The sequence below is a fragment of the Drosophila ananassae genome (genome assembly GCF_017639315.1).
Source record: "Drosophila ananassae strain 14024-0371.13 chromosome Y unlocalized genomic scaffold, ASM1763931v2 tig00000090, whole genome shotgun sequence".
Lineage (NCBI taxonomy): Eukaryota > Metazoa > Arthropoda > Insecta > Diptera > Drosophilidae > Drosophila > Drosophila ananassae.
The window spans coordinates 505,387-532,323 of record NW_025319054.1 but is presented as its reverse complement, the minus strand read 5'-3'; the positions used below and the strand labels follow the sequence as shown (position 1 = coordinate 532,323).

The 26,937-nt window shown below is 38.2% G+C and overlaps 1 protein-coding gene across 1 annotated transcript; it reads right to left on the bottom strand.

Moving 5' to 3' along the window:
* Positions 1 to 13,462: 13,462 nt before the first annotated feature.
* LOC123258164 lies at positions 13,463 to 21,906 on the bottom strand. Its single transcript, XM_044718041.1, has 2 exons — positions 21,733 to 21,906; positions 13,463 to 14,230 (listed from the first exon to the last, which is right to left on the bottom strand). The coding sequence occupies exons 1-2, from the start codon at positions 21,904 to 21,906 to the stop codon at positions 13,463 to 13,465; spliced, it is 942 nt and encodes a 313-aa protein (XP_044573976.1).
* Positions 21,907 to 26,937: the final 5,031 nt, after the last annotated feature.

The window sequence follows — 26,937 nt, the reverse complement described above, 5'->3', positions numbered from 1 at the left end:
CGCAGAAATCGTGATTACGTAATATATGGACAGCTCATTTAATAAAAACAAGCACAGTTCGATTTATAGATATTGATACCATTTATTTAATTGTTTTGGCGTTTATACAAATGATATATTTATACCCTTGCAGAGGGTATTATAATTTTGGTCAAAAGTGTGCAACGCAGGAGAATCTCCGACCCTATAAAGTATATATATTCTTGATCAGGATCACCTCCAGAGTCGATATGGGCATGACCGTCTGTCCGTATGTCTGTTTCTACGCAAACTAGTCTCTCAGTTTTGAAGCTATCGAGTTGAAACTTTGCACACACCCTTCTTTCCTTTGCAGGCAGTATATAAGTCGGAACGGGACCGGTCAACTATATCCTATAGCTGCCATATTACTGTTTGATCGGAAATGCCATAACTTCGTTGTTTTTCAAGTTAGAAGGATGGGAGCTTCAGTGGATTCCTCTTTGGGCAAAATAATTTGATATGCCAAATTTTATAAAGATCGGCTGACTATAAATCTAATAATATAAGATACGTGTCGCCACTTAAGGGACTGCGACCATAACATAAATATACATAAATATAGAAGAAAGTGACATCACGAATTCAACAGCATTATGAAGGGGCAGCAAGCACAACTTGTTGACTGTCCGCCTTGTAGCTCCGGACGGCATCTCGGTAGCCATTTCGCTGCCAAAGTCAAACCGCGCTTCACATCCTCACTAGGTTATATACCTATCACACTATCCACCACTGTGCAGATCCCGGCAAGACGCTTCTCGATGCGCTGCTCGAAGTGACGATGGTGTCTTTAATATTTATACTTCTCGCTGAGCACCTGGAGGAAGCGCTTCTTCTTTGGCTTAGAAACAAAACTGCGACGAGACCACCTTCACCGGCTCCGTCTGACACAAAGCAGCTCGTAAAATAATCCAGCTCCAATTAGCAAATCCACTGGCTGAGGCTGGTGAAAATGAGGATCCGCTAGCTCTACATTGACGGGAATTTTCCAAGAGTTGACGTCCAATGCACAATTGGGCTGAAGGTCCGTGATGTTGGAGGCTACGATCGCAGTTAATTGCGCAGAGTAGTCAGAGCATTGGGATTGCAAGCTGACTTGCACAGAAAACCCATCTGTAAAGAACCCTGCGCCTCCTATACCGGATACAGTCACCGGAGACCTTTTCTTTCGCAGCTGTAGCTGGTCCGCCAGCCTTGAAGTGACTAGATGCACCTGCGAGCCAGAATCGAGCAGCGCTCGGCAGAGCAGTAGAACTCCGGAGCGGTTCCTAACCAGAATATCGGCAGTGGCTAGCAACATCACCAAAACGATCCTTCGATCCTTCGATCCAAAACGATTCTGGACGCTGAACCAGAAATAGCGTCGCTAGATGTGGAAACCTCGGGAGAGGGGTGCTGGCCTTGAACTGGCGAATTGCAACCAAAATGCAGCAGACTAGGATGTCTGCGTCCACACACACGGCAGCTTGACGCATTGCTCTCTTGAAATCCTCGACGATGCTTTCCAATTCGCTAAGCCGCACATTTATCATCGCCTCCGGAAATTTCTCCAATTCTTTCAATGAGGGTTCCTTGAGGGTTCTCAATCACAATCTAAAAATGGATTTCTTTTCGCAACGAAAATATTATCATTTATTTATTTTCAGCTCGCGACCCACTGTGCAACTTCTATATAAACTTTATATAGGAGTATTATATATTATATTATAAAGGTGTAATATATGTATGAGCTATTGTAGCACTCTGCAAACAGCGTATGTATGTATGTATCATCAGATGCTAATATTTCGCGCACAAATCACAAACCGAATAATGATTTTTAATTTGTTTATCTTTATATATTTTAAGCTGCGCAGCGGCTCAAATTTTCCTAAGCACAATCACGTCGGGGTCACCAAATGTTTAGTTACTGAGCGTTTTCGGTAGCTTTATTTTTGTGTTCTATTACTGAGCGTTTTCGGTAGCTTTATTTTTGTGTTCTATTGCCTTAATAAAAATAAGCACAGTACGATTTATAGATATTGATACAATTTATTTAATTGTTTTGGCGTTTCTACAAATGATACATTTATATATGTGACTGAGTAGGGTTGACGACCGAATTAGAATAATGTGCGCGGCTCATCGCTTGATGCTGCGGAGCGACCAAAATATCCCGCGAGAGAGCGAGACAAACGTTAGCGCATGGCGGCAGATGCAGGAGGCCGATCGAATGAACGAGAGCGGGCGACGAGAATAGAGCGGGCGACGAGAATAGAGCGGGCGAACTTCTTTCCGGCGGCAGCTTGACCCGACATCCTATCCTTGGGTATTTCGTAATGTTGTTGTATCCGACTTTGTTGTTGTTTGCAGCTTCATAAACTGTTCCAATACACGATGTGCCGTGGACGATTATATCTTTCATTAAGTCGCTCCCACACAGTGTGGTAAGCTGAATCCGTAATAGCCAAATGCCGTACCAGATTCGCCAACTCGGCAATCAGAGAAGATTTCAAATTATGAAATTTTTGCGTATTTGTCAAATTTGCCTTGTTGTGAATTATGCTCTCGTAAATGTCTTTGAAAGCTGGCCACTCTGAATAATTTCCAGCGAACCGTTTAATTTGAATTTTAGGCAATTCGCTTTGAGCTGATGCCCCTACCATTTGAGCACTAGCTGAATTCGCCACGATGACGTCTCCTCCTTCAGGTCTAGACATGTTTGCAGTGGCTCGATGCTTTTAATTGTTCCATGCCGAAACACAATTACAAATGTGAACCAATGCACAGAAAACTTCAAAACAAATCCGGTTGCGAAGGACCAAACAATGATCCCCAACCAAAGAAACGAATGAGCAGTAGACTGTAGAGTTTTATGTTCTTGTCAGTTTCACTGTCTAATTGGTATTACAGAAAATTTACATTTGTGGAACTTAACGATATGTGTGTGTGTGTATAAATTAATTAAATTATTTGGTCCGTTGCTGGAAAGGATGTCTGCAGTTGCGGGTAATATGATTGTCCCTGGCGGTAGCCTAGGGTTCTTCCTTCTTGCTGGAAGTTATGGTGGGAGTTACTAACTCCGTTGTTACGCCCTTGAGGCTGAGTAACCAATTTTACAAGTGAATTGACTTTTACGGCTTGTGCCGGAGTTTTGAAATAAAAGTTCTTTTTGTATGAAGCTCAAACATAAACTTAAACTTAAAGCTAACAAAAATATATTTCATAGCGGCCACGCAAATATGCAGTGTTTGCCGGCTATGCCAACTTATGCCAAATGGCTAGAAAACATGGATACTAAAAAATTAAAAAATTATCAGGCGAGGGATAATATAGTCACCCTCGGCCTACCTAAGGCTGTCTTTGTGGACCACCCTCCCCTTAATGAGGACTGTGGCCCCATGTCTGCTTCAATGGTTTTTTCTTCACACAAAGGTGAGAGTTTGTTGCCTAGGCGTTTGTTGGACTTAACTAGGATTTTTTCGCCAACCTCGAACACTCTATTTTGTCGGGAAGTGTTTTCCCTGTTTCGGAGCTTGTCCTGGGCTATTTTTATCTTATCCTGTATTTCGTATTGTGGCCCATTTGATTGAGCCTGAACCACGTCAGCCGGCCTCTTGTCGATGACCGAATGGATAGACTTGTTGTATTTGGTTGTAGCCTGTAGGATCAGCTCTACGGTATCGCTAATGCCTTTGTCGATTTTAAGGCATCTAGCAAGCTCTACCAGAGTGCTGTGGAAGCGTTCCACCTGTCCGTTTGAGACACTGTGGAGAGGCGGAGCATTTGAAATGCTAACGCTGAAATGGTTTTCCAGCATGGCTACGATGGTGTGCGAGTTCAACGACGGTTCGTTGTCGCAATATATGACCTTCGCCTTAGGGAAAAAGTTCATCAGATGTAGTAGCGCTGGTTTGAGGTCTTCTATGGATCTAGGGGGAACCGATTGGACGACGGCAAATTTCGAGAATTTGTCGATGCACGTAAGGAAATACTTTTTATCCGTGGAGAAGATGTCTATGTGTAGCATTTCTCCAACATGAGATGGAATTGGTGTTTCGCCAAGCTATTGTTTCTTTGGATGTCTGTCGTATTTAGCCTTGGCGCAAGTCCTGCAGGAATCGACTATTTCGTTCGGCATTTTTGCCATTTTTGGGAAGTAGTACTCGGAGGGTACCTGCTTCTCGTTTTCATGGGCAGACCTGTGAGCTCTGTTGTGCTCGACAGTGAGAATCTCCCGCCTCTCGTCAATTGCAAAAATATCCGTTACTCGGTTTTTGTAGTGCCAAAATTTTGGGGGCCTTTGGGAACTATCACGTCCGCGAACTGCTTCACCAATGACTCCTCGCAAGTGAAGTCAATGTTATGCCGTCTCTTGTTTCCAAAGTGAACGAAGCTGCGTTTCGACGAACAGCGGGCTTCCTCCAAAGTTATCTGGTTTTGGAAGCAATTTAGAGGCTTGTCCGTGGATGGGATAGTTAGCGGTTAGCGACAGCGGTTAGAGTTAGGTTAGCGACTCAGCTCACTGTGAATTGTGGCCGCGCTTGAAAATGCCTCTTCCTCTTCTACAACGTTGAGTTGTTGCCTCGAGAGGGCATCTGCAACGAGGTTGTCTTTGCCAGGCATGTAATGAACCTTGGCACCACACTCATCGTTCTTTCCACCTTTTAATTTTCGTGGTCGGATTAGAATGTGTGCGGGCTCGTCGAACTGCACTATTGATTCGCCAAGTAGAGGCAAGGTAAGGGGTACGCGGGGACTGAGCCTATGACACAAAGAGAAAAATAAAGAGAAGAATTTTGGTGTAACAAAAGAGACATATAAAAGCTGAATTAAATGCATACAATTATATGAATTATTTTTGATTGGAAATTAAATTTTGAGTTAGTGTTTTTTTTGTCTTGGTTAAGAATTTTCTATTCTGCAACTTTTGGGATGTTGTATAAAAATGTTTATTTATTTATTCATACAGAAAAAAGAAATGCAAACGAAATTGGGAAGTAAATATCCCAAAAATGGTTTATAAAAAAATTTGTATAAAAATACAATGCTAAACCGTCAGCCAATTAATGGAAATTAATTAATGTAAAAAATGTTAAAGAGGCTGCAGTTTTTTAGCTGTCAGTGTAAGTTACTCAATTTCACTACTTTTTTTATTTTTTATTTAACAAAAAACTAATGCTGAAGTGAAGAATTTATGGGTGAAAGTGCTCGCTTACATGATTTTACGATGGGTAGTATTAGTTGTTGGTCCGTTGCTGGAGAGTATGTCTTCAGTTGCGGGTAATATGATTGTCCCTGGCGGTTGCCTAGGGTTCTTCCTTCTTGCTTGAAGTTATGGTGCGAGTTACTAACTCCGTCGTTACCACCCTTGGGGCTGAGTAACCAATTTAACAAGTGAATTGACTTTTACGGCTTGTGCCGGAGTTTTGATATAAGAGTTCTTTATTGTATGAAGCTCAAACATAAACTGAAACTTAAAGCCAAACAAAATATACTTCATAGAGGCCAAGCAAACATGCAGTAAAAGCTGAATGGTTAATGATAATGTAAAAATAAGCTAATGGGTAGAGAAAATATAAGGTCTCAAAGAAAAGAATTTGTATTAGTTAACAAAGAAAACACAGAAACATGAAGATGTAATTTGTAATGAAAATTATAACGTTAGATGAGATATGAGAAGTTATATTTGAATAAGTGTTATAAGTTTGAATGGTAACAAACCAATTTTGGAAAAATTGCGTGAGGTAGTGTAATGGTCAGGATGGCCGTGTCGGCGCACACTAAGAATGTGTGGAAGTTGGTATAAGTGTATGGGTATGCTAATATCATCCTTATAGAAATATGGCACAGTCATTAATTGCACTGTGATTGGTTCTGTGTGTGTGTGTGTTGTCGATTTAAGAAATGTCGTTTTAGCAGGGCGACAGTGTAGTGTCGCCGTCGCCGAGTGTGGTTCGGTGGTAAGGATATAAAGAAGAAGGCACGACGCAGGCCAAAGAATATGGAACAGCTGATAACAGGCAATTAAAGGACCGCTGCGGATAGTTACACTGACACAATTAATTAGTAATAATTACTCTATTCGATGCTGGCACAAGTCCCAACATTAGATACATTTCCAAACATTTTTCAAAAGTCGTTTGATTTGGGAGAAATTATGGTGAAAGTAAACAAATTTTGTATCACTAAATTGGGGCAGATAGAACACAGATAGAATATATTGGCATTCTATTCCTAAATACGCTTCGATTGGTACCTCGATCGACCCAATCCGACATTTCTTTTAGAAGTTATTCAAGAAATGGATTTTTACAGCTTATTCCAAATGAAGGCGGTTTTTCTGGTTGTCAGTTTTAACAATCCTGTCTTGGCAATCCTGAAAAAAATTGAAAATGTTTGTTACTATCATAAAAAATTTATAACTTTATAATCAAGAAATATATTAAAACGTGCTTTACAGAAAGTGAATACAGAAAATACACGAAAAATACATTTTTTTTAAGAACAAAAAAGGTTTTTAAAATTTGCTCATTACCCTTGAGATAGCCCTTGAGATAACGAAACTTTTGATATATCGCTTATATCTGGCAAAATTCGTTAGCTCAAGATATAGTCCTATAATTTTGTGCAGCCACCTGTGAAGCTAGGATAGCATACAAATTATATATTTTAATTCCCGATTTAAAATAAAAAATAAAAATTTTGATTTTTATTTTATAAATATTATTTTTTAATATCAAGAATGAGTTATAAAGATATCCAATAGGATATGGATTGATCGTTGATTATACCCTGATTTTACAAATTCAATTTTCTTATAACTATAGCTTTTATCGGTGACAGCTACGCTGGCAGCATAGATGGACTTTGATTGAATAGTTTTGATTGGTCAGAGTTTTATGCTGACATGTAGGTTCCCAGGAAGGGCACTTGTTTATGAATTTGGAGCAAAAGGAGATTGATGTTTACGTCTACTGTCGTCGATAAAGGCGTGTGAATGGTTTATGTCTATGTTTATGTCTGGATGCCAATGATAATGCTATAGAATAGGGTTTGGGTCTAGCCTATTTGAATTATTCCCACAGTATGCTCTGGAATGTTGTTTATATATGATTTGATAGGTATGGCGGGGTATACTGGTTTTATTTAGGGTGTTTGCAGATACATTAAGTGTTTTGCGGATATACTACTCGCCCCTCCTTTAGAAATGTCAACATCCTTGTTGAATTCGACAAAAATTTCCTTATGGAAATTTTTCCATCCTTATAAATTGTTATGCTTACAACTTTAAGTATTAGGCTTATAAATACAATCCATTTGTAGACAATATCTTGATTTGTTGATTGATTAATGATTCTTTAAGTTTTAAAATTGGTGTTGGTTCATGTAGAGTTACATTGGTACTTGACAATATTATTTCATATTCATTTATATTCTTTGAAGTAGTGAATTTGATATTTCTTATTTCAAGTGTAGATTGGCTTAATTGTATAATATTATTTCCTTCAATTATTTTATTAAATAATTTACCATTTTGGTTAATTTGCGTTTTACTTAAATTATATGTTATTACAATATTTGGTTCAATGTATTTTATAAATTATTTTTCTGAAATAAAAGTGTGTTGACAAATTGCTAATTGATTTGTAAGGATCTTTGAAATACATTGGTCAGTTACTAAATATTTTTGATCCATTACATCCACTAAAGCATTTGGAGAATTTTCCAAATAATAAACACTTTTATTATTATTCATAAAATATTCAAATTTATGAATATTTATGTCAATTTGGCGGCCTATATTATCCAGATATTTAATTATTTTGTATTTTTGAGTTTCATTAAAACATGTTGGTATATGGGCTAAAATTAAAGTATTTTTGGTTTGACTGCATATCCAAGCTGATGTCTTAATTAAAAATAATTTTTCTTCATTAATGTCATCTAACTATTCATGTTCATGTTTCAATATTTTAGGATTAAATATTCCAATTCTTGTTAACTGAATCACCATTTGTAAATCTTGTGTTGACAAAGTGTGTTGACAAATTGCTAATTGATTTGTAAGGATCTTTGAAATACATTGGTCAGTTACTAAATATTTTTGATCCATTACATCCACTAAAGGATTTGCAGAATTTTCCAAATAATAAACACTTTTATTATTATTCATAAAATATTCAAATTTATGAATATTTATGTCAATTTGGCGGCATATATTATCCAGATATTTAATTATTCTGTATTTTTGAGTTTCATTAAAAGATGTTGGTATATGGGCTAAAATAAAAGTATTTTTGGTTTGACTGCATATCCAAGCTGATGTCTTTATTAATAATAATTTTTCTTCATTAATGTCATCTAACTGTTCATGTTCATGTTTCAATATTTTAGGATTAAATATTCCAATTCTTGTTAACTGAATCCCCATTTGTAAATCTTGTGTTGACAAAGTGTGTTGACAAATTGCTAATTGATTTGTAAGGATCTTTGAAATACATTGGTCAGTTACTAAATATTTTTGATCCATTACATCCACTAAAGGATTTGCAGAATTTTCCAAATAATAAACACTTTTATTATTATTCATAAAATATTCAAATTTATGAATATTTATGTCAATTTGGCGGCATATATTATCCAGATATTTAATTATTCTGTATTTTTGAGTTTCATTAAAAGATGTTGGTATATGGGCTAAAATAAAAGTATTTTTGGTTTGACTGCATATCCAAGCTGATGTCTTTATTAATAATAATTTTTCTTCATTAATGTCATCTAACTGTTCATGTTCATGTTTCAATATTTTAGGATTAAATATTCCAATTCTTGTTAACTGAATCCCCATTTGTAAATCTTGTGTTGACAAAGTGTGTTGACAAATTGCTAATTGATTTGTAAGGATCTTTGAAATACATTGGTCAGTTACTAAATATTTTTGATCCATTACATCCACTAAAGGATTTGCAGAATTTTCCAAATAATAAACACTTTTATTATTATTCATAAAATATTCAAATTTATGAATATTTATGTCAATTTGGCGGCATATATTATCCAGATATTTAATTATTCTGTATTTTTGAGTTTCATTAAAAGATGTTGGTATATGGGCTAAAATAAAAGTATTTTTGGTTTGACTGCATATCCAAGCTGATGTCTTTATTAATAATAATTTTTCTTCATTAATGTCATCTAACTGTTCATGTTCATGTTTCAATATTTTAGGATTAAATATTCCAATTCTTGTTAACTGAATCCCCATTTGTAAATCTTGTGTTGACAAATTGCTAATTGATTTGTAAGGTTCTTTGAAATTCATTGGTCAGTTACTAAATATTTTTGATCCATTACATCCACTAAAGGATTTGCAGAATTTTCCAAATAATAAACACTTTTATTATTATTCATAAAATATTCAAATTTATGAATATTTATGTCAATTTGGCGGCCTATATTATCCAGATATTTAATTATTTTGTATTTTTGAGTTTCATTAAAACATGTTGGTATATGGGCTAAAATTAAAGTATTTTTGGTTTGACTGCATATCCAAGCTGATGTCTTAATTAAAAATAATTTTTCTTCATTAATGTCATCTAACTATTCATGTTCATGTTTCAATATTTTAGGATTAAATATTCCAATTCTTGTTAACTGAATCACCATTTGTAAATCTTGTGTTGACAAAGTGTGTTGACAAATTGCTAATTGATTTGTAAGGATCTTTGAAATACATTGGTCAGTTACTAAATATTTTTGATCCATTACATCCACTAAAGGATTTGCAGAATTTTCCAAATAATAAACACTTTTATTATTATTCATAAAATATTCAAATTTATGAATATTTATGTCAATTTGGCGGCATATATTATCCAGATATTTAATTATTCTGTATTTTTGAGTTTCATTAAAAGATGTTGGTATATGGGCTAAAATAAAAGTATTTTTGGTTTGACTGCATATCCAAGCTGATGTCTTTATTAATAATAATTTTTCTTCATTAATGTCATCTAACTGTTCATGTTCATGTTTCAATATTTTAGGATTAAATATTCCAATTCTTGTTAACTGAATCCCCATTTGTAAATCTTGTGTTGACAAAGTGTGTTGACAAATTGCTAATTGATTTGTAAGGTTCTTTGAAATTCATTGGTCAGTTACTAAATATTTTTGATCCATTACATCCACTAAAGGATTTGCAGAACTTTCCAAATAATAAACACTTTTATTATTATTATCATTCATAAAATATTCAAATTTGTGAATATTTATGTCAATTTGGCGGCCTATATTATCCAGATATTTAATTTTTCTGTATTTTTGAGTTTCATTAAAAGATGTTGTTATATGGGCTAAAATAAAAGTATTTTTGGTTTGACTGCATATCCAAGCTGATGCCTTTATTAATAATAATTTTTCTTCAATAATGTCATCTAACTGTTCATGTTCATGTTTCAATATTTTAGGATTAAATATTCCAATTCTTGTTAACTGAATCCCCATTTGTAAATCTTCAATGTATTCTAGAAAAGTGTGTAAAGAGTATCTAAAAGGAGCAAGGCCTCATTTTCCTCTTCTTCCCGTATTAATTTATTTATGTCTTCTGTATGTTTATTTATTATACCAATGATTTCATTAAATTCTGAATTTTCTATCATATTTTCTCTTATATTATTTAATTTTATTTCTAACTCTTTTTTGTTTTCATATTTTATAAATTCTTGGTATGTATTTAATATTTTTGTTTGATTTATTTCTATCATGTGGTGTTCGTAATTAACAGGTATTTTTATAGTTCCTTTATTCAATAGTAAATAGCCATTTTTTGAAGTAACTGGGACAATACTAATTTGTTGAGCCGTTATTAATGCTAACGAGTCCATGGTACTTTAATGTTCAGTTATTCACTATATATTTGTTTAAAAACTAATGAAAAATAACAAAAGCGTTGCTAGCTGCGGATGAGGCTGTCGATGTCGTGAGACGCAGAAAAGGCCTTTAGAGAGGGCCTTCAGCGATATCGATACTCCCATAGGATATCGAGTTCGATTGTGCTATGGTAAGCACTTAGGGTTGCCACAGTACCCCCCTCCTAGAGTTCCTGTTAGGAAAGATACTTTGCTGGGAATCTGACTCGTCGTCCTGATCTTGATAACTGCTCGGTTGGCTGGGCAGTTGGCGCTGTCGTTTTCTCTTGAGTCGAGGGAGATTCGTTTTGGAAGATGTATGCCGGTTTAAGTCTGTCGATAGACACCTTGTTGTCTTTTGTATGTCCTTTGAGTGTAAAGTACTTGTCGTGCTTTGCTAGCACTTTGAACGGACCCTCGTAGTTTGCTTCTAGAGGGGTTTTGACTCGATCCACTCTGACGAAGACGTGGGTACAATGGTTTAAATCCGGGTGCACAAATTCCTGCGGTGTATGATGGTGCACTGGCTTAGTGGTTGGTAGCTTGTTTTTTGAAGAGCCTCGGCGAACTCAGACTCGGTATGTTTTTGTGTGTTTGGTGTAAAAAATCCGCCAGGGACACGTAGAGCGGTGCCGTAAACCATTTCAGCTGGGCTCAACCCGATGTCGCTTTTAACTGTTGTACGTAGGCCTAGGAGGATTAAGTGCAGGCTTGTGGTGCAGGCGATCATCCCGTTGGCTTGTGGGTGGTACGCCGTCGTGCGCAGGTGCTTAAAACCGCAAATTCTGGCGAGCTCTTGGAAAAGTGTGGACTCAAATTGTCGGCCTAAATCTGTTGTGATGTGGAGAGGGATTCCGTACAGAGCGAACCAGCCCGAAATCAGAGCGTTGGCCACCGATTGTGCTGTGATGTCGACTAAAGGGATTGCTGCGGGCCATCTTGAGAAGCGATCGATACACGTGAGGCAGTATCGGTATCCGTTCGATGATGGCAGTGGGCCAACGATGTCGATATTGATGTGTTCGAAACGGGCGTCGCTGGCGGCATACTCTACCAGTGGCGATTTTGTGTGTCGTTGGATTTTAGCTTTTTGACACGGAATGCAAGAGCGTACGATTTTGGCCACATCCTTCGCCATGTGGGGCCAAATATAGTGTTTGCCGACCAATTTATTCGTCGCCTTAACTCCTGGATGGCTCAGCGAATGCAGGGCTTGAATCTAGGTTTGGCGTAGACATCTGGGCACGAACGGGCGTATCTGGTTATTGGCGACGTGGCAGTACAATTGCTTGTTTGAGCCTGAAAGAGATAATTTGGTTAGTGAGATGGTATTTTCTGGATCAGAATTGAGTAGCGATTGTAGTTCGTCGTCGTTTTCCTGTTCCAGTGCCATCTCGTCGAAGTCGATGTGTTTGATGGCTTCGATGCTTGAGAGAAGATCAGCCACTTTGTTTTCCTCTCCTGTGATGTGCCGGATATCGGTACTGAATTGGCTGATGAAATCCAGTTGGCGCGCGCGTCGCGGTGATGCTTTCTCGCTGTTTTGATTGAAAGCGTACATCAGCGGCTTGTGGTCGGTGAAAATTATAAAGTTTCTGCCCTCCAATGCGAACTTGAAGTGCAAAATGGCCTGATATATGGCAGTCAGTTCTCTATCGTAGGTGCTGTACTTCTTTTGCGTCGGTGTGAATTTCTTGGAGAAGAAACCCAGTGGTTGCGTCTGCTCGTTGACAATCTGATGTAACACGGCACCCATGGCATCATCGGAGGTATCGGTGGTTAGTGTTAATTGCGAGTTAGGTGCCATGTAGTTCAGCAACGTAGCGTTTGCAAGCTCGTTCTTGCAGGCGTCGAATGCGTGGTCGCCTTCTGTAGATCACAGTATCGGGGTTTTGTCGTTCTTTTTATTGCCAGGGATTAGCGTCTGGAGTATGTGTTGGTTATCAGCAGCACGTGGGATAAACGGCCGACAGAAGTTGATCATACCCAGAAACTTTTTTAAATCTTTAGCTATAAGCGGTTTTTTAAAGTGTCGAATGGCTTCCACTTTGGCTTTGGTTTCAAACCGTGCTGGCTGATGTCATGTCCCAGGAACGTGAGTTGTGATTTACCAAATTGGCACTTCTCAAAGTTCACGGTGAGATGTGCCTTTCGAAGGCGGTCAAGGATCGTACGGAGGTGTGTCTCGTGCTGCTCCTCGGATTCTGAAGCGATCAGAATGTCGTCGATGTATGCGAAAACAAAGTCGAGATCCTGTATTACGTTGTTTATGTGACGCTGAAAAGTTTGCGCTGCGTTGCGTAAGCCGAATGTCATGAACAAGAATTCGAATAGCCCAGAAGGCGTGATAATTGCTGTTTTGGGAATATCTTTCGGTTCGACAGGGATCTGGTGATATGCCTTTTGCAGGTCGATTTTTGAAAATATCTTTTTACCGTGTAGGATGCTTGTTACATCCAGTATGTACGGAATAGGGTATCGATCCGGCACTGTTACGTTGTTTAGTGCTCTGTAGTCGCCGCATGGTCGCCACTCTCCGTTTGCTTTCTTTACCAGGTGTAATGGACTGGACCAGTGGCTTTTTGAGGGGCGACATATTCCTTTTTCGATGAGGTAGGAGAACTCAGTTGTGCGGCTTTGAGTTTGTCGGGCGCTAGTCGTCGGGCGCGGGCGTGAGTAGGCGGGCCGCTGGTCGAGATGAAGTGCGTTACTTCGGACTCTGCTGGCAGCCGGTTCGAGTTGATCGTTGCGAGATCGCGGTATTCGTGAAGCAACCTAGCGTATTGGTTGCTCGTGTCGTAGGATAAAATCGCGTTGATTTTACGTTGAGGCGCGTGACATGTTGATTCGTGCAGCGTAGCTCGATCGATGAGTTTGCGTCGTTTCATATCGACGAGTAAGTCGAAATGTTGAAGGAAATCAGCTCCAATGATAGCGCAGTTGACGTCAGCTAATACGAAGGTCCAAACGAAGTTTCGTCCCAATCCCAGCGACACTGTTATGCGTTTTTCTCCATAGGTTTGTATCTTCGTACCATTGGCGGCGAAAAGAAGCTTTGGAGTGAGCATAGTTTTTGCGATTCTGCAGGGTGGCATCACTGAAATGTCGGCGCCGGTGTCGATGAGAAATTGAGTTTTGGAGTAATTGTCGTTGATGGCGAGGCGGGCAATTGTGTTGTGGTTTTCTTCGAATTTGTCCGCCGAATCCGAAGACTGTTTTAGTTTTTTGGTTCGGAGGAAAACGAGCACGGTTGGCGACATTTCTTGGTGGCGTTGCCAAATTTGCTGTGGTACCAACACAAGCCTGATGTCGGGACGCTGTTGCGATCCGTTAATGTGGATGAACTGTTCTTGGGGTAACGGTTTTTGAACAGCGCGTTGATTTGTTGCTCGATGCGGTCTAGGCGTTCGTCGAAAACGGTGCTGCTGGGTGGCGCCGATTTGGCATCAACGATGCGTATATGATGAAAATCGCCGACTTCCATGACTTTGCTTGCCAACTTAGCTAAATCTGCAAGATCGCTTGCACTTGTGTTGGTAGGCGCTGCAGCCACAGTGCTTTTAAGAAAGTTTCGTCAACTTTGTTTGCGGCGAGTGCGATTAACTCGTTGAGCAGTTGTGTGGGGCGCTTGTCCCCAAGGTCAGTTTCCGAAATCAACTTCTGGATTTTCTTTTGCTCGCTTTCGCAGAAGCGTTCCAAAATGCACGACTTTAAGTTTTCGTACATGCCTGTGCCTGGTTGGTTGACGATGGCGTCGGCAATTCGGGCCAGTACCGGTGCTTCGATTGACGCCAGGATCGTGTTGAATTTCGTGTCGTCTGTAGTTATTCCTGCCAGAACGAATTGGGCTTTGATTTGCGACAGCCATAATTCTGGGTGCTCGGTCCAAAAGGGCGTAATTTTAACCGCCAGGCGGTTAATAACTACGTCGGAACCGCGAGTAACGGTATCGTGAAAGACGTCGGCGTCGTCTTATGTGGTGTCGTTGTTTTCCATTGTAAGCACCGGTACTCGCGTCTATATAGTGATCATGTCGGGGTCACCAATTTAATGTTCATTTATTCACTATATATTTGCTTAAAAACTAATGAAAAATAACAAAAGCGTTGCTAGCTGCAGGATGAGGCTGTCGATGTCGTGAGACGCAGAAAAGAATGTGTTTTTAGAGAGGGCCTTCAGCGATATCGATACTCCCATAGGATATCGAGTTCGATTGTGCTATGGTAAGCACTTAGGGTTGCCACAGTACTATTATTACCACTTTCAATATCAGAATCAGAATTTTCAACATTTCTGGAATAACGAGAAAAATTGCGATTTTTAAGCTTTTTAAATTTACTTTTGTGTTTTATTACTTTGTGACCCCTATTTATTTCCTGCTAGTGTTTTTCATCTTTTTGTATAATTTTTTCTGTTTTGTGAACTCTTTCTATATCAGCTGTACCATTCTTGCTACTAGTAATTTCGATCTCATTATTTTCTTTTTCTAACCATTTTTGTAATGATTTGCATTCTAATCCGGGATCTTGATCCATTTTTATTATTTTTGGTTTACCTAACATATTAAATATTTTAAGTAATGCTTTTTTACTTTCGATCCAATCTGTGGTATGAGTTTCTATAATTCAAACAAATTTTGAATAGATATCAATACAAGTTAAAAATTTTCTTTGATCAATAAAAATTAGTCAATTACATATTTCTCACGGATATTTTTACTTTCAGGGGTTTTTGCAAATATTAATGCAACTTTTCTATATTCTGCCTTGCATAATTAAAAATATCGCATTTGTTAATTATATTTTGGATTTATTTTTGTGCATCTAGAAAATAGTATTTACCTTTAAAATCGTCATATGTTTTTTTAATACCTTGATGAACAGTTTTCTTATGAATATAAATTACTTTCTCGTGATAATTTTCGTAGGTAGATATATTAGGAAGTATTACTGATGTTTTCATTAATTTTGTACCCAAATTTGGTTTAATTAGTTCCATGAAAACCCTTTGAAATATTGCGAAATCGTCGTCATTATTTATGTACATTATAAAATTGTGTCCACATACAAATTTAAGAATAATGTCTTTTGCTGTACGTTCCGTCATGTTACTATATTTTATTGTATTAATTGTTTTATTAAAATACCGGACTAATTCATTACTATCTTCATTTCCCTTTTCAAATATTAATTGGTGACTGAAAACATTAATTGGACGCTCTGTAATCTGAATTCAATTGCCATTGTCTTCTTGGGCGCTATGAATTGTAGCTCCTGTACTTTGTAAATCATCTTTGTTTTGAAATGGTTCTTCTAGTTGTTCATTATTTGATTCTTTTTTTGGTAGCGTAGATAAGGCGTCTGCTACATAATTTTCCTTTCCTTTAATGTAATTCATACCACAATCATATTGACTAAGATGTATTTTTCATTTTTGCAATTTTATATTAGGTTCTTTAAAATTGTCTAACCAAACTAGTGGTTTATGATCGGATGTAATTTTAAATTTTCTTCCAAATAGATATGGTCGGAAGTACTTGGTTGCCCAGACTACGGCTAATAACTCTTTTTCGATATTTGAATAATTTATTTCATGATCATTTAACTTGCATAGCAAACTGATCTACCTTCTTGAGCTAAGACAGCTAGCATCAGCCGTTAATTCAAATGTTTTTTCAAAATCTGTATATCTAAGGATTGAATCATTCGTTATTAGTGTTTTTCATTTTTTAAATGCTTCAACGTAATTATTATCTTTGACATTTATTTTTGAACCCTTTTTAAGGCACTGGGTCATTGGTTTAGCAATTTTTGCAAATTCTCTAACAAACTTTCGGTAAAATCCACAAAAACCAATAAATGATTTAATTTGTTTAGGAGTACTTGGAATTTTAAAATCGTGCATAGCTTGAATTTTTTTTGTGTTTGTTATATTTCCTTCAGTAGTAATTATATGGCCTAAAAATTCTGTTTCTCTTTTCATGAATTCGCATTTATCTAATTGAAGTTTAAGATTTGATTTTCTTAATCGGACGAAGACTTTTTGAAGGGACTGAATATGTTCTTGTAAGGAAGTTGAAAATATAATAATATCATCTAAATATATTAGGCAATGAGTTCCTACTATATCATGAAGAATATTATTCATACATCGCTGGAATGTAGCAGAAGCATTTTTTAGACCGAAAGGCATTCTAGTATATTCATAGTGTCCATTCTTGGTGAAAAAGGCTGTTTTTTGAATTGATCTTGGGTACATTTCAATTTGATGGAATCCCTTTGCCAGTTCTAACGTTGTAAAATATTGACATTTTCCTAACTTATCTTGTATTTCATCCATATTGGGGATGGGGAATTTATCATCAATAGCTATCTCGTTAAGCACTCTGTAATCAATAGCCACACGAAATTTTGGAATGCCCGATGCATCCATTTTCTTGGGTACTATTACTATAGGACTACAATAAGGAGATTTAGATTTGCGGACAATACCTTGTTTAATCATATCTGCTATTTGGTTTTCTACTTCATTGTCATAAATAAAGGGATAAGTATATGGTCTTCTATAAATGGGATCTTCATGTTTAGTTTTTATTTTATGTTTGATTTCATTTGTGAAGGTCAAATTATCACCCTCATGATACTGAATATCAAAGAATTTGGACATTAGAGAATGTAGTGCCGATTTTTCCTCACTGTTGAGGTGATCATTTCGAATATAACTAGTTTTTAATTCCGTTTCCAATGCGTAAATGTGTTTATCATCTTCTAACATGTTTGTATAATTTTTGTTATGTTCCTTTATTACATTGATCATAGGAAATTCGTAATTATTTAGTTTAACAATATTCTTTCTAAAATCTATTTGGGCTGATGTAAGGTTTAAAATATTACGTCCTAAAAGAAAATCGTAATGATTGGGAAATTCTTTGACAAAGAATTTTTGTTTAGATTTAAATAATTTTGGAATTATGAATTCAATGAATTTATTCAAAGTGACTGAATTTCCTACTGTTTGAACTTTTATATTATTCTCTTTAATTGGATATTTTAAACAATTTTCATGCATTAAACTTATACTGGAACCTGTGTCAATAAGGCAAGTGCATGGTCTATTATCAATTTTTATTTTTATTGCTGTTGTGTTTCTTCCGAGGCTTGTGACTGAAAATTTTCATCTATTTCCGTTGGTTCTGGTCTATTCAGTTGGTCTGATAGTTTTTGAGGAACATTAACAGATCGATTATAATTTGGAGAGTTTTAACCTTAAGGATTTTGAGAGTATCTATAATTATTATTATAGTTTGAATTAAAATTTCGATTTGAATCAAAAGTATTTTGTCTTTGTTGATAATTGTATGTCCCACGGTTATTATAATTTTGACTCCTATTGTTTCCTATATTCTGATTGAAATTTTGGTTTCTGTCCCTTTGATTATTATTAATATTATTAGTATTAGGAGTATTAGATGTGGAGACCATTGGTATGTTATATCGATTTTCAACACTTCGGGATAAATTATATATATCATGGGTTGAATTCCTAAGAAGAATTGTACTTGCAGGTCCAACGATGAGGTTTAGGATAGCTCCTTGAATGATTTCATTCTGAGTAGACGATGTTGTTTTGTATTGGGTAATCAAGTTATCAACACTTTTTATAAATAGTGCTAAATACATTGTATCACCATCAAATTTGTCAATTTTTTTTAGTTGCATGAAGAAATGATTCATATTGCTGTCAGACAGGATGTGCCTTGCTGCTGCTGATGTGGATGCTTGTTCAGATTGCATTTTAAAGTTTTTTATACCCTTGCAGAGGGTATTATAATTTTGGTCAAAAGTGTGCAACGCAGTGAAGGAGACATCTCCGACCCTATAAAGTATATATATTCTTGATCAGGATCACCTCCTGAGTCGATATGAGCATGTCCGTCTGTCCGTCTGTCCGTCTGTCTGTCTGTCTGTCTGTTTCTACGCAAACTAGTCTCTCAGTTTTAAAGCTATCGAGTTGAAACTTTGCACACACCCTTCTTTCTGTTGCAGGCAGTACATAAGTCGGAACGGTCGGGATCGGTCGACTATATCCTATAGCTGCCATATAACTGATTGATCGGAAATGCCATAACTTCGTTGTTTTTTAAGATAGAGGGTTGGGACACATGTTATATTTGATCAATATATCTTATGTACAAAATTTCATAAGGATCGGCCGACTTTATCCTATAGCTGTCATACAACGATCGGAATTGGCATAACTTTGTTGTTTTTTAAGTTAGAAAGATGAGACTTGGTACAGATTCTCTTTTGGATAAAATAATCTGATTTGCCAAATTTCATAAGGATCGGCCGCCTATATACGATCCGCTATATATCTAATAATATAAGATACGTGGCGCCACCTAGCGGACTGCGACTGAACTGCAAGGGTATATCAACTTCGGCTCCGCCCGAAGTTAGCTTTCCTTTCTTGTTTTTATTTAATTTGGTATATATGTTTTTATTTTTTAAATTGTCTTGATTAAATTAATAATTTTATTTTATTTTTTAATTTCAAATAGACATTAGAAATCCTCATTCGTGATTTGACTAATGCTGAGTTCACTGGTATTAAAATTTTTTAGTGTAATGTTTGTTGCACTTCACACTAGAAATCCTCATTCGTGATTTCACTAATGTTTGAAAATGTTTATAGATTCGTTTTGCGGTGTATCAAGTATGAGTAATAAAGATATCCTATTGGATTGATCGTTGATTATAAACTGATTTTACAAATTCAATTTTCTTATAACTATAGCTTTTATCGGTGCCAGCGGCGCTGGCAGCATAGATGGACCTTGGTTGAATAGTTTTGATTGGTCAGAGTTTTATGCTGACATGTCTCGATAAAGGCGTGTGAATGGTTTATTTCTATGTTTATGTCTGGATGCCAATGATAATGCTATGGGAAAGGGTTTGTGTCTAGCCTATTTGAATTATTCCCACAGTAGGCTCTTGAATGATGCTTGTATATGATTTGATAGGTATGGCAGGGTATACTGGTTTTATGGAGGATTCGTTGTCTAGGGCAGATACATTAAGTGTATTTGCGGATACACTACTTACATATGTTCATGTACGTGTGCAATAAACTTGAAAATATGGAATAAATTCTTTTAACTTTTACTTTATTTGTATATCGGTCGACTATATCCTACAGCTGGAAATGCCATAACTTTGGTGATTTTTAAGTTAGAGGTTTGCGACTTTCCACACATGTTATATTATATTTGGTCAAAATATCTTATGTACAAAATCCATAAGGATCGTCCGACTATATTCTTTAGCTGTCCTATAGCTGTTTGGTGTTTTTTTAAGTTAGAAAGATGACCCTTAGTACCGAATACATTTTGGACAATCATATCCGATTTGCAAAATTTTATTAAGATCGAACGTCTATATTCTATAGCTAAAAATGTGATTTTCTACGGATTCCGTTTTGAACTGAACCATCGGAAATGGCACAAACTTGCTATTTTTAAAGATGCTTGCGGCTGTTTCCAATTTTTTAATTAGAAAATTTATTTGATGGTAAAATTCTTATAAGGATCGGACAACTATATACGATCCGTTACAAATAATAATAATATAAGCTCCTTCTTAACTGCAAAGGGTATATAAAATTCGGCTCCGCTCGAAATTAGCTTTCCTTTCTTGTTTTTTTTTTTGATAATTTATTAAACAGTGAATCTCTCAATGGGATCGGCCTCTCATCTGTTTAATTGTTTAAACAATTTGGTTTCTCACAACTACGACACAATTTTTGATTTTTAATAGGATTTTGGGTACATTTTGAACTAAAATTTTTAAACTAACCAAATTCCAAAACCTTTGTTAATTAAAGTACGTATAACTTCAGAATCACTAAAGTATTAAAACATTATTTACATCTTTGGAAAGGTTTTTAATTATTCCACTTTCATTAATGTCAAAATCTATGGAGTAAATAAAAAGAGTTCTGGTGTTTATCCTTACAGTTAAAGTATTGCTAACTGTGTGAATCGCCGGCCAGAGGTTACTTTAATATTTTATATATTATGCGTTCTTTTTTAAATAATTGAAGATCTATGTATACAAGAAAAAACTGGTATCGTATAAAAAAACCTGTTGACGAGGTAAAATACCGGTGTCGAACCTGCATTTTGAACACCTATATAGTATATTTTCGTCACAAAAATTGATATTCGATATTTTGGGTTTCGCATGCAGTTTCGTCACCGGTATTTTACCTCGTCAAGATGCTTTTTTATATGGTATTGACTTAGAACAACTATTTACAATGATTGGAAAAAATGCCGCGATTTTAAATATTCGCCAATTAAATATGGCACCGTGGAAAGTACCTTTGAAAAAGTTTGAATAGATATTTTTAAAATGATGGGCATTAAAATATTGAAAACATTAAGTTTAGCGCTACTCAACCCGCTTGCAACAATAATGTAATACTGTGAATTCGTCTTCCTCGACTAACGGAACGCTTGTATGGAACATTAATAAGTCCTCGGTTTCTTGTACCCTCGTGGTCGCCAGTCGATATAAGTCTTGTGCTGTTTCAATGGTGATGGGTAATAGCCGTCCCGGTGGCAGGCTTTTTTTGTTTGTATTTTTGTGATCACCTGTTTTACTTGTTCCACCGACGCCAATGCAGGGCTTAATTTTCCTTCGTGTGCCCCGATTAACACATTCAATGCAGCATCCTGGACTCGCCAAATGTGGCTTGCCACGACGACCAATTCTGAGACTGCATGCGGAAGATACCGATCAGCCGCATGACTTCTCACCTTGATTCTGGCTACACTGGCTTCTAGGTCCTGCATCCTCTTCTGAGTTTCGATCGTCGTCCTCCTCATATTGTTGATGGTGGTATCCAGAATCGACGTCTGGTTCTGGGAGTTTGCCAATAATCTCTTCCATCCGTTTGGCACATTGATCATCGAGTACTCCGAATAGCCCATTCGCGATATTTCCAACGATGTTCAGTGCTCCGCGATTTTATCGTTGATGATGCATTAACTGATCGACATCTTGAATTTCCGCCACTTCCTGCAACGTTTGTATGATTGTGGGGCACACCTCGTATGCCGTTGGGCACCATTGTTTTATAGATTGGATACCCCTTTTAACTGTTTCGATTTCTCGTGCCAATTGACTGAGGTCAAAGAATGTGCTGAGTGTCCACTCCGCAGATTTGATTGCCATCCTATCGGTGGCTTCTATGATGGTTCCAGTCACATTGTTGATGGGAGTGATGACGACAGGGTTAACGGCCTTTTCTTCTGATGGTGTGGAGATGGGCAACGACAGTCCGGGTATCACCCAGATGAGAATCATTGTTAGGACAAGCATTTTTTTTGTTTTTTTTTTTTTGTAATTAGTAGGTTTCCTCCTTCTTATCGTTGATTGGTAACACTGTCAGTCGCTGTATAGCCCATGTTATATTGCCGGATGTTTTTGGTATTTCTGCAACTCGGACCTCGCCGTCTTTACCGGGATGGACTGCTATGATGCGTCCGAGGGGCCAGTTCAACGGAGCGATGTTGTCTTCTTTTATTATGCCCAGATCACCAATCCTTACCGTCTTACAACTTCTTTTCCACTTTGATCGATTCTGTAACTCATGTAGGTACTCGTGGCTCCAGCGTGTCCAAAATTCCTTTCGTAATTGTTCGAGACGCTTCCACCGAGGGAGTAAAGCTGTGCGTCGCCTTGATTGGTGAATATCGGGTGATGCCGTTAGAGGTTCCCCGATCAGGAAATGCCCTGGCGTTAGTGCCGTAAGATCCCTTGGGCTAGAAGAGACAGACGTCAACGGGCGAGAATTTAGAATGGCTTCAACATCAATGACTATGGTTTCCAGTTCTTCATGAGTTAGTGTTGCGGTATATAATGTTCGTTTCAATAAATGCTTTGCTCATTTTACCGCGGCTTCCCACAGGCCTCCGAAATGGGGGGCCCGAGGTGGTATAAATTTGAATTCTATGCTCAGATTTGCGCAGGTCTTATGTATCATTGCTTGTGCCTCCTCGGCGAAAATTGCTTTCTTTACTTCTGATAGTTCGTTATAGGCTCCAACAAAATTAGTCGCGTTGTTACTATAGATTTTCGACGGTAGTCCTCGTCGTCCGCAAAATTTTTTTAATGCCGCCAGGAAGGCTTGGGTAGTCAAATCTGTTACTACCTCTACCGCCTTGGTTGAGAAATAACAAAAAACTGCTAGATACACCTTATGTGGTCGTTTTCCTCGGATTTTATAGTGAGTCCAAAAAGGCCCACAGTAGTCCACTCGGCAATTCTTGAATGGTCTATGCTATTGAACTCGGTCTGCCGGTAGTGGGCTCATTATTTGATTCAACAATTTTGGTCGAATTCGGCAACATCGACACAACGGCTAACTGTCTTCTGAGCCAGCTCTTTTCCTCTTAATGACCAAAATCTTTGTCTAATGTTGCATAATAACGCCTGTGGTCCGCAATGTGCCAGTTGCTGATGTTTCCATTGAAATAAGAGTATTGTCAATGGATGGTTTGGCGACAATAACATTGGATGTGTGGCATCATGCGGCGTTTTGTAGCCGTCCTCCTACTCGAATTATTCCGTCCGTGTCTATGAACGGGTCTAGTGCTCGTAATGAATCGTTTGGTCCAACAGTTTTCGTCTTCTTGAGTTGTAACATGGATGTTGAAAAATGCTGAAACTGTATTTCCCGAATTATCACTCCTAATGCCTCATTCAATTCTACTGGTGACAATGGTCCAGTCCTTTTCTTCTCTGGCTTGCGGCAATTAAAAATGAATCGCCGCATTCTTCCTATTATTTGCACCATCGTATTGAATGATCCGTGATGGTTGATTTGTTCCATCCAGTCGTCAGATTTACTGGCTAGGTTGCAGACCGCCTATTTCTTTCTTTCTTGATCTTCGATTGCCTTGTTTGTTCCTGTTGAGTGGAACCTCGGCCAAGACTCTGGGTCTTGTGCCAGGAATGGTGGTCCGGTGTACCAAAGTTTTGAATCTCTTAATTGGGCTGCCGTGCACCCTCTGGAGAGAATATCTGCAGGATTATCTGTTGATGCTACATGTCTCCACCACTCTGGGTCTGTCATTTCTTGAATCTGGGCGACCCGGTTCGCCACAAACGTTTGGGATGTGGAAGCAGTGGCGTTAATCCACACTCCGCAATCTCTGAGTCTGACCATAAATGTATTGCTTCTAAGTTTACGGTAAGATCGTTTTTCACTCTTTTTGTGACCTGAGCTGCTAGTACTGCTGCACAGAGTTTTAAGCGTGGTAGGGTCTGTTTCATCAAGGATGCTACTCGTGCCTTTGAACATAGTAATCGTGTGACAATATTGCCTGTCTTATTCCTTGCTCGTAAGTATGCCACTGCCCCATACGCTGCTTCTGATGCGTCTGCAAACACATGTAGTTGAATGGAATTCTTATTGTTGTCAGGATCTGAACATCATGTCGAAATGCTTGCCATTGATGGGTGAGTTCTGAACCCAGTTCCGTGTCCCAGTCGATTTTCAGTTCCCATAATTGTTGCATTCTTATTTTCGCCGTTGTTACAACTGGACAAAACAACCCTAGAGGGTCGAAGATTTTTGCAAGTTCTGAACGCACGATCCTCTTCGTGATGACTCCTGTGTCATCTGTCGCTGCACGTCGATGAAGCCAATCTCCGAATGGATCCCAAATAATTCCGAACGTTTTGACGGTTTGTTCAGTAAAATTGCTGAAATCAAGATTCATTTCTTGGTCTTCTGCTGGAATGTCTGCTAGTAACGGCGGGTGGTTTGCGCATGATTTCCTTAATTTGAATTTTGCTCCTCTCAACAAGTTTATTAGTTGAACCCTTTTTCTTAGTGCTTCCTCGATGGTGTGCCCTCCGGTAAGACCATTATCTACATAACAACCCTGTCGCAGTGCAGCCGCACCCTGAGTCAGATGTTCAGGTGCTGTATCTGCCAAATATTGCAAGCATCGGGTGGCCAAATATGGAGCAGTAGCTGTGCCATAAGTAACAGTGTTCAGTTGATAATATTTTAATGGTTCCATTGCGCTGCGCCTCTATATATAATTTGAAACTTGCGGTCATCTGGGTGTATCATAATCTGTCGGTACATTTTCTCTACGTCTGATGTAAAAAAATATTGATACGATCGGAACCGCAAGAGATTGGATAGTAATTCACTTTGAACTGTTGGTCCAATCCGTAATAGATTATTTAAGCTTTTTCCACTTGTCGTCGTTGCTGAAGCGTCAAATACAACCCAAAGTTTGGTAGTACTACTGTCAGGTTTTAATACACAATGATGTGGAATGACATAATGGTTTAATGTTAGTTGTTTGGTTGTTAATCTAGTCCTATGCCCTAATTCCTCGTATTGATCCATAAATTGTACATATTGTTTCTGGAGATCAGGATCCCGTTGAAGTCTCTTTTCCAATGCATAAAAACGCCGATATGCCATTAGGAATTTCCCAATGTTTGTGGATCTTCCTTAAATGGTAGGCGTACACTTAATCTTTTGTCTGCCCCCCATTTTATATTTTCTATGAAATGCTGTTCGTATATCTTCTCGTCCGTGGTAAGGCCCCTTTGGTTTTCGTCGAGGGTGTCTAACTTCCAAAACTGTTCGAGCAGTCTATCGATTCTTAGTTCCTCCATGGTGGATAGGGCACTGCTTACCGGTGGATTTGTGTGTACCACTGAACTGGCTGCTGCTGGTCCGGATATAATCCATCCTAATGGGGTCCGTTGAAGTAATGGTTGTCCTTGTCCTAGGTTTATATGTAACGGTTCGATGAGTCGTGGGAGACATTCGGCCCCAAGCAGCAAATCGATCCCTTGTGGCTGATTAAAATTGGGATCTGCCATATTTTTTGGCCGCATAATTGGATCCGATGGTTGATTCGACATGAGTTCAGGCAGTACATAAGCCACAACTTGTGTTTTGAAATTTGTGGTTAACGAGAACATATTTAGTACTGTTCGGGAACTTGCTTGTTTCGTGCCTCCTATGCCTCTTATGGTAATGTCGGATGGTGCTAGTTGCACTCCGAGTTTATCAGCCAGTTCCTGAGAAATTAAATTCACTTGTGATCCGGAATCAAATACTGCACGGCATTTGTGTCGTGCTTCTGTAGAACCTTGGACTTACACTTCGGCGGTTGCTAGTAGTACATAAGGTGTTGTAAGTTGGCTGGTTGTAGATGCGCTTGTTCGAGTAGAGGCACTATGCAGCATTAAGTGATGATTCCTTTTGCACACCTGACATGAGAACCGGGGATCGATGTTCCCAACGATTCCTTTGGAGAGATGGTAACGATGATCGGGATTCGGATGTGTACAAGATGAACGTAATGACGTTTGGAGCAGCCTGCTCGCCGAGCACTGCGCATTACGTGAAGTCGGTGAATGCCCTGAAGTTTGGGGATTCAGATCCGGGGGCAGTCAAGGCCATCACCACCATTACGTCGATGACTACATGGACAGTTTCGCTACGGAGAGCGAAGCTATTGACTTCATATTCAACATGGAGTATCATCGAGTGCCAAAAAGCGTTCTAAGTGGAGATCGAGTCCCTACAAAGAGGGAGTATTTGAGCCTGCTGATGTCGACGTTGTACCCATTGGGGTTTCTTTGCTGGCTGATGATTACAGCAAAGCTGTTGCTGCGGGAGATCTGGAGGCAGAAGATCCAGTGGGACGGACCACTGCCGGAGGAGATAGGCAGAGCCTTTGCTGCCTGGCGCAGAGAGATGGACGCCGTGGGACAGTTCCGATGTTGGGATGATATTGGGAAATACTTAAAAAGGGCGTTCTCGAAAAATAGAAGGACGTGCGAGCAAGACCAAAGTCGTTCGAAATAAGGGAAGATGTTATTAAACGAAATTTTCAGCTTAGTAATTTGGCATCGAATTTTAATGCTAAATTGAGGCCAATCGGCATCAAAGTCAGGATAAAACAGAAAGTTGGCTCTGC

What these genes read in the sequence shown, in the direction of transcription:
- LOC123258164 (XM_044718041.1), bottom strand. Translation starts at nt 21,906, where the DNA reads ATGGGCTATTCGGAGTACTCGATGATCAATGTGCCAAACGGATGGAAG. An exon ending in CCAGTGTAGCCAGAATCAAG is followed by an intron (nt 14,231 to 21,732) that starts GTGAGAAGTCAT and finishes GGATCGCAACAG; the next exon opens with CGTCCCGACATCAGGCTTGT.